The sequence below is a fragment of the Octodon degus genome, unplaced genomic scaffold (assembly GCF_000260255.1).
Source record: "Octodon degus isolate 3935 unplaced genomic scaffold, OctDeg1.0 scaffold00035, whole genome shotgun sequence".
NCBI lineage: Eukaryota > Metazoa > Chordata > Mammalia > Rodentia > Octodontidae > Octodon > Octodon degus.
The window spans coordinates 14,531,392-14,544,700 of record NW_004524611.1 but is presented as its reverse complement, the minus strand read 5'-3'; the positions used below and the strand labels follow the sequence as shown (position 1 = coordinate 14,544,700).

General features: G+C 55.1%; 3 protein-coding genes across 6 annotated transcripts in view; 1 reads left to right on the top strand and 2 right to left on the bottom strand.

Annotated features, from left to right (window-relative positions):
- Positions 1-653, bottom strand: part of Alkbh4 (alkB homolog 4, lysine demethylase) — a 9,047-nt gene extending 8,394 nt beyond the window's left edge. For 2 of the 4 annotated variants that reach the window (XM_004630578.2, XM_023714462.1), the window contains exon 1: positions 514-653. In XM_004630578.2, the coding sequence (XP_004630635.1) occupies positions 514-642 (129 nt within the window). In that variant the 5' untranslated portion in view covers positions 643-653. The remainder of the gene's footprint in view (positions 1-513) is intronic. The other 2 variants (XM_023714464.1, XM_023714463.1) reach the window with 2 other exon arrangements.
- Positions 654-748: 95 nt separating this feature from the next.
- Lrwd1 (leucine rich repeats and WD repeat domain containing 1) lies at positions 749-7,683 on the top strand. The gene is made up of 15 exons (XM_023714501.1): positions 749-955; positions 1,405-1,639; positions 1,719-1,835; positions 2,058-2,198; positions 2,431-2,535; positions 3,316-3,417; positions 3,500-3,614; positions 4,436-4,545; positions 4,781-4,988; positions 5,453-5,525; positions 5,629-5,769; positions 6,884-6,975; positions 7,079-7,234; positions 7,308-7,420; positions 7,502-7,683. Exons 1-15 carry the CDS (start codon positions 876-878, stop codon positions 7,640-7,642), a joined length of 1,929 nt encoding a protein of 642 aa, XP_023570269.1. The 5' UTR covers positions 749-875; the 3' UTR covers positions 7,643-7,683.
- Positions 7,684-7,761: 78 nt separating this feature from the next.
- On the bottom strand, positions 7,762-13,099 carry Polr2j (RNA polymerase II subunit J). The gene is made up of 4 exons (XM_004630459.2): positions 12,962-13,099; positions 10,320-10,409; positions 8,781-8,955; positions 7,762-8,156 (listed from the first exon to the last, which is right to left on the bottom strand). The coding sequence occupies exons 1-4, from the start codon at positions 13,012-13,014 to the stop codon at positions 8,121-8,123; spliced, it is 354 nt and encodes a 117-aa protein (XP_004630516.1). The 5' UTR covers positions 13,015-13,099; the 3' UTR covers positions 7,762-8,120.
- Between the last annotated feature and the right edge of the window lie 210 nt (positions 13,100-13,309).

Sequence of the window (13,309 nt, the reverse complement as noted above, 5' to 3'; positions counted from 1 at the left end):
TATTTTTGTGTGTGTGGCCAGCTCAGCCCACCAGGGGGCGGGGCTGGCTGGCATGTGGTGCTGGGGGATTGAACCGCGGTCCCTCTGCTTTAGCTAAGCTTGTTCCAAGTAGGTGCTTTAGACCACTGAGCCATCTCACCAGCCCCCTGCCGGCTTCTATAGAAGGCGTTTTTTATTAATTTCATTCATTTACTTGCCTGAAAGGCCTTCGGGCCACCTACATGCTTGGTGCCCTCTGCCCTTTCAGTACGGTGGCTCTTCGTGACAGAGAAGAACCTAATCAGACCCGAGGAGCCATGCCGATGTTTGCTGACAGCTTCTTCCCAAGTCCCCCCAAAAGAGGGCTTTGGTCTGACCCGCCCACTCCCGAGATCCCTGCTCACAATCTTCACCCCACAGCATGCCCACCGCCAAGGTCCCTGACAGGCTTTGATCCAAATCCCAGCCGAGTATGGGGCCAAGCTGGGCCTCAGTTTCCCCATATGAAGAACAGTTTGTGTTCGCAGTCCTTACCTGCTGGGAGAGCTGCCAGGGAGGGTCAACCTGGCGCTGCCTCTCGCAAATCAGACAGGTCCGGATACCCTTGCAGCCACACTCCTGGAAAACCTGAGAGACCTCCGCCGTAGCCGCCTCAGCCGTCATCGCGCCGTCCAGGAGGCCAAGCGCCTGCGCATGCGCGAGGCCTGACGGGAGTTGTAGTCCATGTAGGGCCTGCGGTTTTCGCACCACTTCCTTCCGGTCGCAGCGACCGCGGGACTGCGCGGTGCTGCCTCCTAAGCGCCTCACCCGCAAGCGCGGGTATCTGACGGCCGGCGGCGCGGGCTCCGCCGGATGCTGGGGCGCCAGCGAGCTGGCCCAAGACGCGCCTCTTCGCCATGGGGCCTCTCACTGCACGGCTGCTCATGGAGCGCGGGCAACCCAAGAGCGACCGGCTGGGGAAGATCCGGTGCCTGGAGTAAGTCTGCGGGGGGCGAGGATGTGTCCGCGGGGCTCCTCAGACCCCCGGCCCAGCCCGGGCCTCCCCGGGGGGAGGAAAGAAAGCGCCCCCCGACGGCCCCCTCATTCCCTTCCCGCTTGCGAGGAATCTCTAATTTCTGGCGCCAGATGTCTGGTTAAGAGATGCGCGGGACCTTTGCCGCCCCACCGTGGAAGGGTGGGTCCCCAGGGGCCTTGCCTCTGCTGGAGTCAGTGTTCAGAGGGCCTGAGCAGCATAAAGAAGCCCCCCGGAGGAACAGCAAGTCTTCCGGAAGGCGCCGAAGGCCCTGGGGATCTGAAGTAGTTACAAGGGGAGGCTGTGCGTGCAGAGGTAGCAGGTGGAAACGCGTTGCTGCAGCCTGGGAAGCCTGGCCGGGCGACGCAAGGCCTGGCTGCTCCGTGAGCCCTCTGGCTCTGACCCCACCCCAGCTTATCAGGCATGGAGCTGCTTTCCGAGCACCTGGACCCGAAGCTGCTGCGCCGCCTGACGCAGTTGCAAGAGCTTGACCTCTCCAACAACCAGCTGGAGACACTGCCAGCCAACCTAGGCCTGTCCCATCTTCGCATCCTCCGCTGCGCCAACAACCAACTAGAAGACATCATCGCCTTGTGCCAGTTCCCAAAACTAGAGGAGCTGAGCCTGGAAGGCAACCCCTTCCTGACGGTGAGTCTCCCTTCTCTCAGTCCCATTCCTGGGTGAGGGCTCCATGAAACTCAGTCTCCACTCTTTGTTCTTCTCCCAGGTCAACGACAACCTGAAGGTCTCCTTTCTGCTGCCCAATCTGCGGAAGATCAATGGCAAGGATGCTTCCTCAACTTACACCCAGGTGGAGAACCTGAACCGGGAGCTGACCAACAGGGTAAGGGCAGGGGGCTCTCCTGACAACCCTCTAAGTGTGCAGGTGGTATGGCAGGGACACTGATGCCAGGACAGTTCAGTTGTGTGTGGTACTTTGATCTGCCCAGCTGTCGCGAAGACGCTATACTCCCAACAGGCTTCTAGTGGGTGGTAAAGCTCAGACACCTGTGGCCGTGGAGCGAGGGCTAGATAGCCAGGATCTGTCTGATCCTCCTCACACCAGGTTACGGCTCACTGGGAGAAGTTCATGGGTGCCCTGGGCCCCGAAGAGAAGACTGAGAAAGTCCAGGCGGATTTTGTGAGATCTGCTATTAGGCATGTGCACTATGGACCTGAGTCCCTCAGCGAATTCACCCAGTGGCGGGTATGTCCCCACCCCATTGTGCTAGAGCCACATGCCTGCTCTTGGCTGGCTTCTGTAGTTCTGAGCCTGGGGGAGCAGTGGGGAGTGGGGTGGGTCAGGGAAGGTAGCTCTGTTGGCTGGAGAGGTCCTCTCCTAACTTGAGAGGCACATGCTCCCTGTGACCAGGTATCTGGGGAGGGGCTGAGGGTCCCCCAGAACTGTGCCCAGCTTCCTGAAGGCCTGGCTCACCCAGGTGCAGATGATCTCTGAGGAGCTAGCAGCTTCTGGTGGGACAAGGGCATGTGATGCTGGCATTTCAGAGACGCCTCAAGGAGTGGCAGCTGCCTCCAGGCCCAGGGTGAGTGTGATTCTGTGTGGCTTTCTGGGTTCTGCCTTGGACCTGCTTGCGCATTACAGCTGCTAAAAAGCAGAAAGTCACCAACATGAGCTCAAAAAAACAAACAGTCCATGAGCTCAGGAGCTAGTTGGCCCTACTACCTAGTATTAGTCACCTTTCTGCTAATGTGAGAAAGTACCTGAGACAACCACTTTTGTTTTTTGTTTTTTTGTTTTTGAGACAGGATCTCACTATGCAATTCAGGCTGGTCTTGAGCTCACTGTGTAGCCCAGGCTGTTCCCAAACTTGCAACGATCCTCCCGCCTCAGCCCCCCAAGTGCTGGGATTACAGGCATGCGCCACCACACCCAGCAACTAATCAGTTTTTGAGGAAGAAAGATTGATTTTTGCTCACAGTATCAGTTTGTGGTCACTTGAGCCTGTGGTGGCACATATGTCCCAGCAGGTATGTGTGGTAGAAGCAATCAGAAGTGAGAGGGAAAAAAAAAAAAAAAAAAAGATTGGGTGATAAAGGGCCAGGGACCTCTTCAAGAGCATGCCCCAGTGCCCTAGCTTCTTCCACTAGTGGCCCCACCTCCCACTAGTGCCACAGGTCCACAGCCACACTTTTGGCATACAGGCCTTTGGGAGACATTAAAGATTCAGACCTCAACACTCAGCAGACTCCCTCCCTGACCCTGACCCAACCCTTGCTGTCTGCCTCTGGTAGGGCAGAGTGTAACCTGCAATCTGGAATAAGCCCCAGGCAAGGGTCCCATGGTTACAAGGCTTTCTCCACAGGTCAGGCTAGCAGCCATGAAGCGCCTGGAAAGCTCTCCCCTCAACCTCTCTCCCATCAAGCGAATGTGTGCCTCCCTGCCAGCCAAGGTGGAGGGCAGCCAGGTAAGCTGGTAAGGTGGCAGGGAATGGGTCCTGGGCCAGAAGCTGGGACAGCCTTGACACCCCCATCCCCTTGCACTCACAGCCTGGCCTGCAGATGGAGCCCCTGCACTTCCTGCAGTGCCACAGCAGGAACAACAGCCCTCAGGACCTGACGACCCAGCTGTGGGCCTGCGCCTTCGAGCCAGCCTGGGAGGAAGGTGCGCCCTGGGCCAGGTGGGCAGTGGGAGGGTGAAGACCCGGGGAAACCAGTCCACTCAAATGTTCTCAGCAGGGCTTTTGGGATGCCGCCTTGGATGGAAACAGAATCAGAGTGTTGCACAATTTAAAAACCAGACAATAAAATGAAAGACCAAACAGACCATGAGAGAGAGGATTTTATTTTAGGTGTGCACCAATTTAGCAGATTTGGGCCCAAAAGGCTAAGCCCTGAACAAAGGAAGGGTTCTGTTCTATATATGTATTACTGAGGGGGTAGGTCCCGCTAAAGCCTCAAAACTTGTGGGTGGGCAAGTTTATAGAAGTAGAAAACAGGCAATTTGCTAAGCTGTGACAGTTTTACAATTTAATATATCTTAGTGGCCTTGCTCAGACAAAACAGGATGTTGTGGGAACAAGAGGTTATAAAACTTTATTTATAGGGACAAAAGTTACTGTTTCATCTGTATGAGAACAAAAATAGCATAGGGAGGAGGAATGTGTGGAAATGCAAGGGTTTTTTTTTTTTTTTGAAGTCCTTCAAGGAGACTATAAAAAGTGTTATAGAGAACCAGGAGTGGTGATAGCACATGCCTGTAACCCCAGCACTCCGAGAAACTAAGGATAATCCTGTTTAAGTCTGCCTGAGCAGCTGGATGAGACCCTGGCTTACGTATAAGTAAAAGGAGCTGAAGATGTAGCTCGGTGTGAAGGTCCCAGGCCTAGTGTCCAGCACCACGAACATACCTATGAGGCCAAGAGGAGTAAGCTGTAGATGGATCTTCACGGAAAAGGTTTTCACTTTGCTGACCACTCACAACAGGGCATTCGGGGTCCACATCCCAGACGGTGGCCACATGTGGTGGGGAGGCTGTATGTGTGATTGACTGCCAGACGGGTATTGTCCTCCACAAGTACAAGGCTCCTGGGGAGGTGAGTGCCAGGGCCCTGCTCCTGCAGATGGGAGCTCCTTTTTGTCATGACTTTCGTCATGTTGGAAATTGAAGTCCTGGCCTCCCATGTGGACCAGTGCTCCACAGCCGAGCCGCACCTCAGCCCTCGGTGGCTGTTTGCTGGTGCTGGGCCCTCCCTTCCCAAGGCCTCGTTCTGTAAGGGCATTCACACTTGTAGCTCTGCTCTGTTGACCACTCCTCCCACTGCTCCCCAGGAGTTCTTCTCTGTGGCCTGGACAGCCCTAATGGTAGTCACCCAGGCTGGCCACAAGAAGCGCTGGAGCGTGTTGGCGGCAGCAGGCCTTCGAGGTCAAGTCCGCCTGCTGCATGTGCGTGCCGGCTTCTGCTGTGGAGTCATCCGGGCCCACAAGAAGGCCATTGCCACCCTCTGCTTCAGCCCTACCCATGAGACCCATCTCTTCAGTAAGATATACTCCCCATTTGGGGCTCCCCCAGCACCCCAGGCCTGCTACCTGATAGAGTCTAGTGTCCCTTCACTGGGATGGTAGGGAGCTCAGGGCCACTGCGTTCAGCTCTGGCTTTGTTAGGACATATATGGCTTTGTGGTTGACTGACTGGGCTTGGGATCCCAGCACTATCCCCAGTCCACTCTATTGCCTTGCAATTTTCCTGGCAGCCAGGACCTCTCTATTTGCAACCTGCGCGAGACACCCCTGGCCCCGCCAGCTATGGTGAAGCCAAGGATACTGAACGAGCTGCAAAAGGCAGTTACAGCGCTGGGCACATTAGCTCTAGCAGGATGGTGGGAACTGTAAGCCCGAGTCATGCCATCTTCTAGCCTCACTCTTGGCCTGAGAGCCAGGTCTCTACCTGGGATGTAACCTGCAGGAGAGAGTAGGGCCTCCTCAGGGCTGCTTCCCCCACAGCGGCCTCTTACGACAAGCGGATCATTCTCTGGGACATCGGCGTGCCCAACCAGGACTATGAGTTCCGGGCCAGGTGAGGCTAGGGCAGGTCTGGGATGGGTCCGGGGTGAGTCCAGCTACCGGGCAGGAAGTTGCCTGGGCTCCAGGACTTATGCTGGCCCCTCACCTCCTGGCAGTCAGCTCCTCATACTCGACTCCACCTCCATCCCCCTGCGCCTCTGCCCTGTTGCTTCCTGCCCTGATACCCACCTGCTGGCTGGCTGTGAGGGTGGCTGCTGCTGCTGGGATGTACGGCTGGATCAGCCCCAAAAGAGGAGGTGAGGCTGGTGGGGACTTGGTGGGCCAGGGCCAGCAGCTGGGCAGTCAGCCACTTGGACTCCCAGCAGCCTGAGAGACCATTTGGGCCTTGCCTCACCTTGAATATGAGGCTTCACAAACACTATGCTTTGACCAGCTAAGCCCAGTGCTACTTGTGCGAGTCAGCCTGGGACATTCCTTGTCCTAGCCTAAGGTCTTCCCTCACCTGTAAAGGAGGAGTGGAGTGAGCAGAGGGCAAGGAGATGTATAAACAGGGATGGGGTGGAGAAATGGCCCATGGAGGCTATGTCTCAGCTGTACCACCTGGAAAGCCTGTCAGGCTAGTGCTCAGCCTCCTATCCCTGCTCCTAGCATGTGGGTCCCTGCCCTCATGGAACACAGGATGGTGGGCCATCAAACAGGGACAACTAAAATCCCACAGAGGGTGACCTCAGCAGCAAAGGGAAAAGTGACGAAGAGGACACTAAAGTGGTATACCGAGGCACTCTAACATGACATAGGGTGGGCATGAATTCTCAGGCTGCTCCCAGGAAGGCTGTGAGCTGGTCAGCCGGGCTAAGGAGGGGTTTGCTCGCGCAGTGGGGGAGCCACGGGCCACATCTGGCCATAGCTGGCTCTGTGAGGGCGTGGTTGCCTGGGTTAGGGCCCACCGGCCAACGTCAGATTCTGTTATCTCAAGCACAAGTCACAGCTGGGTGCTGGCAGTGGCTCCCAACCAGCTAGTCCTGCCACACCTGGTCCTGCCTTCTTCCTTCATGCCACATCTACCTGTCCCCAAGTCTCGTGGCATCTCTTCGTCTTAGATGTGTCTTCTCATCCCCTTTGGTATGTAGTTCAGGCCCTCCCATTAGGTGCTAGCCTGCCTTCACAGCCCCAGGCTGCCTCTCCCAGGCCTTGGGCAAGCCTAGATGTGACCCCACACACAACAGCCCTCCGTTCTGCCTGTCCTAGTGTGTGGCCAGGTGCCAGTGCCCCTTCAGGGTAAGGCCAAACTTCAGAAGTGCAGCTTTCGGTGGCATCTTCTACTTGTCACCAGGACAGGGCCCAGAACAGTTGTCTGGCAGACCTGGAGGTGGGTACAGAGCATCAAGCCTCGCTTTCTGCCACTTGCAGGGGGTGTGAGGTGCAGTTCATCTTCTCCGAGGACTCTAAGGCATCAACAAGGAGAGTGGACGGGCTGGCCTTTGTGAATGATGATGTCGTGGGTGAGCGCACCCAGCCTGGGACAGCCTGGCTTGAGACCCACATGGGTTGCGGCGGGAAGGGTGGCAAGGGCCCAGCCCAGAAATGAGTCTCTTCTCCCCACAGCCTCCAAGGGGAGCAACCCAGGCACCATCTGCCTGTGGAGCTGGAGCCAGACGTGGCTACACCGGGGCAGCAAGTCCTCAGTGGCTGTGGTTGTCCTGGCTCAGCTGCAGTGGTCACCCACGGAGCTGGCCTACTTCTCACTCAGCACCTGCTCTGGTGAGCCTGCCCTTCCTGTTCTCACCTCTCAGCTCCACTACTGTCCCACCCTAAGCACCCCTCTGTCCTGCAGATCAAGGGATGGTGCTCTGCGGGGACGAAGAGGGCAGTGTATGGATCTATGACGTCAGAAACATCCTGAAGCAGCCATCTCCCCCACCAGCAGCCCCACAGGCCCCCACACAGGTAGTGTCCCCACATGGGTGCCTCCCAGGCTGGGGCTGGTGTCTGAGAAACAGGAGCCCAGCCCCTTCTTTTCCCCTCCAGATCCTTAAGTGGCCCCAGCCAAGGGCCGGAGGCCAGCCAGTGACCAAGACCATGGTGAACATGGTGGTGGCCAACGCTGCCTTCACCTACCTCACGGCCCTGACGGATTCCAACATTGTAGCCATCTGGAAAAGATGTTAGCAGGACAGGACACCTGCTTCTGCAGGACCAGGGACACATTAGTTTACTGTATGGCAAATGATGGAGAGTTTTTTATCAGTGAGTATTTTTATTAAATTTTGTGATGCAGCCTATGGAGAACTGTGTGCTGTCCTTTGGGCCCATCCTGGCTCCTGCTGTAAGTCAGATGGACCTGGCTAAACTTCCAGAACAAAGCGTGGACAGGCTCTCAGGTCCCTTCTCCAGACCACCTCACTGGCAGCCCTCAGGTTCCACAGTCAGGGTGTCTGACAGGTTAACTGCCTTCCTGGGACCTGACAGTCCACTTGCTGTGAAGTCACCTCTATTAGAAAGATGAAACTTTACAGGATGCCTCGTGTGAGGGCCGGTTCACCAGAGGAGCCCTGGGCATTGCAGCTGGGCCTGGCTGCTGTCCTCTGCACTGTGCCTCAAGCAAGCTTCCAGCAGTGGCGTCCCAGGCCACACAACTTCCAGCTGCCTACTCAATCCCTTCTTGTTTGTCTTTAATGGCCACCTGGGGACAGGAAAAAAAAAAATATGAGTTAGCTGGGAGGGCCAGGACAAGGGAGTTGCAAACAGCGTGTGTCCCCTGCCAGGGTCCACCAGGAAGTGGGTGCCATAACCACAGTGCCCCCAAGAGCCCTGAGCAGAGCGAGCAGCAGGGAGTACCCTCAGCTGGCACTTGCCGCCCCATCTTCCTCCAGTGCCTACTGCTGCTGCCCAAGTCAGGTGGGGCGAGGGGCCCCAGCACAGACACTATGTGGAGGTTGCCGAACTGTAGCTCTTTCCCACTCTGAACAGCTCTGCACTCTGGCCCCCTTGCTGGGATCAGCTGGCCTCTACACCAACACATGGAAGCGATAGGCCCTGCAAACCAGAGCAGCCTAAAAGGGTAGGAGGTGCCCAGGCCCACAGGAAGCACAAGATCCTAGCCACTCAGTAAGATACCAGCTTTTGTAGCAGACAGCAGGCCTTGGCTCTGGCTCCCAGCCACACTATGGGGAGAGGTCCCTTTGGTGTCACCATTGTCCATCTCCCACCTACAAGCCACTGTCCTTGGTGGAGGGCTGCAAATGCTACAGCTTGGGCGTGCAGGCCAGTGTCCTGCCAACCAGGCCGACACGGCGCTGTACCTCACCCGGAACCGCTCCTCCAGAAGGGACAGCTCACTGATGAGGTCAGTGATGGCATTGGTGAAGGCCTCCTGGGGGCTGTAGTCCGGAGTGGTCTGTACACGGATGATGATCTTGTGCTCCAAGGGGTGGGGGACTTTGTAGCCAGCAAACAGCACCTGCGGATCCTTCAGCAACTGCCTGCAAGGGGGGACAGGTGGCATGAAAGGAGCTTTGGGCTCTGGCACCAGCTCCTGACTTTCTAGCCTGGACTTTCCCCAAATAAGATACCCAAGTCATAACATTTGGGGACCCCCATCCCACCTTGCATCTGTGAGGCGTGAAGACTACAACTAGGAAATGGCTTCTGGTGACTGAGGCAGCCACAGGTCTGCCTCTATGCCCACCTACCCAGCAGAGTTCAGCGGGAGAGATCACAGCCCCATTCCCAGACCTTAAGGCATCAGCACAGCCAACCTGGGAGGCAGCAGCTCCAAGCAGCCACTGAAAGGGCAATGGAGTCCCTAGGCCTCACGCTGGCAGTGCCATCCACACCCTGGGCAGGCCCTGCTCCATGAAGCATGGGAGGTGGGGGGAATGGAAGCCTGTCCTATGTTCTGTGCCTTGGCCACACTGGGCAGCCTAGGGCAGCTCAAGGCGAGTGGCAGCACACAAGGGAGACTTCTGGCCAGGATAAGTGACACTGGCCTGAAATCCTAGTACTCTGGGATACTGAGGCAGTAGGATCATAAATTCAAGCCCATCCTGGGGAACTCCATGAAACCTTGTCTCAAAATAAAGGGTTGGCTGGGGATCCATGCAGTGTAAAGGCCCTGGAATCTATCCCTAGTCCTATAAGAAAAAAAGGGGGGTTGCTGTCTGCACAAAAAGGAACACTTGACTCACAGCAGGCCCTGGAAGAGCAGGGCATCCCACTAGCCTGCTTAGGGCAGGAGGCACCCAGAAGGTGGGTATCCCACACCTGGACACTGGGCACTGCTGCCCGTAGCCTCCAACATGGCAGCCTGGGAAAAGCCCACCTACCTTCTCTTCCCCAGATGCTTCCACACCAGAGAGAAGTGCTGAGTCTTCATAGGAAATGACAAGTCTCAGCAGGACACTCGTGTCCCTGACCACCTACCTAGCTGGGTATTCACTAGTATAAAGGAAGGCCTAATAGCCTGTGTTGAGTACTCATGAGGGCATTGGATAACCTCAGAATGGCCTTCAACTTCCTTCCCTCGTTGTACAAAAGTCACAGTCACTGCCACAAACATCTCTGAGTGCCAGTCACTGAGATCACTGTCACAAGGAGGGGGTGGGGGAGCTAATTTTGACACCTCGTGCAGGCCTGCTTTCCCACGACTTGTTGCACATTTGCTCACTTAGTCACACAGATGAGCCTAGGACACATGGAGCCCTACATGAGGAGACAAGGGTTAACAGCATTTTGGAAAAACAGCTCTGGAACTGCAGAATACTGGAGCACTTCCTTTCGCTCAGAGACAGAAGAGAATCTCGTGGGACTTGTGCCTGGCCTCGAAGGCCTCTGACCTGGAACTTACGATTTAATGATGTTCCCTAAGGTGTGGTCTTCTTTGTTGATGGTGAACAAACAGGCATTGGGTACCTTGGTGTCCTTGTTAATGGTGATCCTAGGAAGCAGCAGAGGCAACAGTTGACAGAGCTCCCTTGTTTACTCAGATCTGAGGCTTCTCCCGGAAACCTTGCTCCCTCTGCCTATCTCTGAGTGCTGAGTGTGGCTCAGGAGAAGAGTTGAACAAGGCCCTGGTTCCAGCCCCAGCACCACGACCCTACCAAGGTGTGATAGCACAGTGTCGGTACCCGGGCACTTGCTGGGAACCCTCACCTACCCAGAGCTGCTTAACTTCCACAGCATGGTCATTTTAGTTGTTTTTTGTGGAACCAGGGATTGAACACTTGCCCTTGCCAGGCAAGCACTTATTCTACTGAGCCATCTCCCTGGCCTCAGCATGGTCATTTTAGCCATTCCTGTAAGGAGCTTGCTTGTACAACATAGGACCCCCCCCCCCACTTCCCCATGCAACTGAGCTACTTTCCCAGCCCTTTTTAATTATTCCACAGAGTTCTGCCAAGTTAAATTGTCCAGACTGCTCTTGAACTTGCAATCTTCTTGCCTCAGTCTCTGGGAGTCCTGGGGCACCATGCAGTGCTCCAATGTGGGGTTTTTATTATTATTATTTTATATATTTTGTACAGGGTCTCACTATGCAGCTCTGACTCCTAGTGATCCTCCTGTTTTCAGCCACCCCACCGCTGGGGGCATGGCATATGGTACCAGGGATCAAACCCTGGTGCCTGTGCTTGCCTAAGCAAGCGCTTAGTCTGCTGAGCTATCTCGCCAGCCCCTGAATATGGTTTTAAACTTCCATTTGAGCCATGCCCATTTCAGTGCAGGACATTAATAGCATCTCTGGTCCCTACCCAGTAGATGCCAATTAACAAAGCTGCCATATGAGACAACCCAGATGATTCCAGACATTGTCAAAGAATCCCTTAGGGACAAAATATTCCCCAGTTGAAAGTTTCCCTAAAGGAGTAGACCTGGCAAAAGTCAGAACTGTTAAGACTGAGAAGGGGGCTGGGGAGATGGCTCAGTGGAATAAGTGCTTCCCTGGCAAGCGCAAGTGCCCTTGTTCAATCCCCGGTTCCACAAAAAAAAAAAAAAAAAAAAAAAAAAAGACTGAGAAGGCTGAGCCTTTTTACCAAGATGGCATGGAAGGCAAAGAAGGCGGCCCCTGCCCCTCCCAAAGCTAAAGCCAAAGCAAAAATTTTGAAGGCCAAGAAGGCTATGCTGAAAGGCATCCACAGCCGCAAAAAAAGATAAAAACGTCATCCACCTTCCACCATCCCAAGACACTGCAGCCCATATTTCCTCAGAAAAGTGCCCCCAGGAGAAACAAGCTTGACCACTATGCCATCATCAACAAAGTTCCCCCTGATCACAGAGTCAGCCATGAAGAAGATTAAGGACAACACCACACTTGTGTTCATTGTGGATGTCAAAGCCAATAGAGATGGCAACTGAGACTGGGCATGGTGGTGCGCGCCTGTAATCCCAGCTCTTGGGAGGCTGTAAACAGGAGGATCACTATGAGTCCGATCTAGTAGTGAGACCTTGAACACCCTGTAGACCCTTCCCTAAAATACAAATAGAGTCCAGGTGGCTAATTCTAAATATATACTTATTTCCAAATATGTATATATTATTATTCTTTTTTTTTAAATTCTGGGAAGGCCAGTATTTCAGAGGTTTCCAATGTGCTCAATCCTAGACACAAACATCCTCCTCTAGGAGAAAATTCTATGGGTAAACAGAGTAAATAAAGAGTTGGTCACAGTGGCACATCCCTATAATCACAACACTCCAGAGACTGAGGCAGCAGGATCACCGAGTTCAAAGCCAGCCTTGGCTAGCTACATAGTGACACCTACTCTCGGGTTTAAAAAAAGAAAGAAAGAAAGAAAAAAGAAACAGCAAAAACAACAGTGGTAAGTTCATTTACCACATGAGGAAACTAAATCTCAGGCAAAACAAGCAGTCTGACCGTTGGTCTTCACTGCGGGCAGCAGAGTCACTACAGGTTTTCCACCGGCAGTGACACAGGGATCAGCTCCACAGCCGTAAGTGGTTACTGCCCTGAGGATGGCCGTACTAGGTGGGGGACAAGTGAGGAGGCTGCCAGGCTCCCGAGGAAAAGAACCTTGGGCCCAGGCTCTGAGTTCCAAAACAGGCTCCACCACTTCCTGGGAGCTCGGAGAAAGTTACTCAACTTCTCCAAGCCTCCGTTTCCTCATCTGCAAAATAGGTGCGGTCGCCACTGCCTTCCTATGCCGCCTTCAATCCGGCAGTCACGCCCCGCAAGATCAGCTCTGCAGCCCCGCGTGGTAGCGCTCGCCCGTGATCCCGGCATAGAGAGGCCGAGGCAGGCGGACGAAGTTCGAACCCAGCCTGGGCAACTTACTTAGAGACACTCTGTCACAAAATAAAAATAATAATAATCACGAAAGAGCTGGGAACGTAGCGAAGACGCTGGGTTCAATCTCCAGTACCTAAAACAAACTGCTCCGTCCCTGGGGTAGCAGAAACCGCAGAAGCCGACCACCGCCGGACGAGGCCCGAGGGCCTCGGTCCGCCGCTAGGCGCCATGGCCGTTCCACTTACTTCTTCTCGCCCTCGAAGAGCAAGAACGACTCGAAGGCTGGAGGGGCGTTCATCCTGGCGGTACACTCCGGTGCAGGCTAGAGGAGGCCACCAACGTCACAGTCCTAAATACGAATGTTACTTCCTTCGGCTTCAACCAGAGCGGGCAGTTTAAACACCGCCTCTTCGCCCCCTGTCGGACCGGAGGACCTTACGCAGGAGCAGGAGCGGCCGCGGGGGGAGGGGCCGCGGGCTCTGCGCATGCGTCACCCCAAAAGTCACCTCCCCAGTGGACGCCTTTGGTCCACGCTCAGTGCGCTGAATGGGCTGCTCTGCTTCTGCTGACAGCGGTTCAAGCTAAGCGGGAAT

Bases quoted from the DNA above. Each gene is read 5' to 3' on its own strand.
- Lrwd1 (XM_023714501.1), top strand. From the start codon at position 876: ATGGGGCCTCTCACTGCACGGCTGCTCATGGAGCGCGGGCAACCCAAG. The intron at 956-1,404 runs GTAAGTCTGCGG...ACCCCACCCCAG, and splicing joins GGGAAGATCCGGTGCCTGGA to CTTATCAGGCATGGAGCTGC. The intron at 5,770-6,883 runs GTGAGGCTGGTG...TGCCACTTGCAG, and splicing joins GATCAGCCCCAAAAGAGGAG to GGGGTGTGAGGTGCAGTTCA.
- Polr2j (XM_004630459.2), bottom strand. From the start codon at position 13,014: ATGAACGCCCCTCCAGCCTTCGAGTCGTTCTTGCTCTTCGAGGGCGAG. The intron at 8,956-10,319 runs GTAAGTTCCAGG...CCCCCCTTGCAG, and splicing joins TTAGGGAACATCATTAAATC to GCAGTTGCTGAAGGATCCGC. The intron at 8,157-8,780 runs GTGAGGTACAGC...TCCTGTCCCCAG, and splicing joins TTCTGGAGGAGCGGTTCCGG to GTGGCCATTAAAGACAAACA.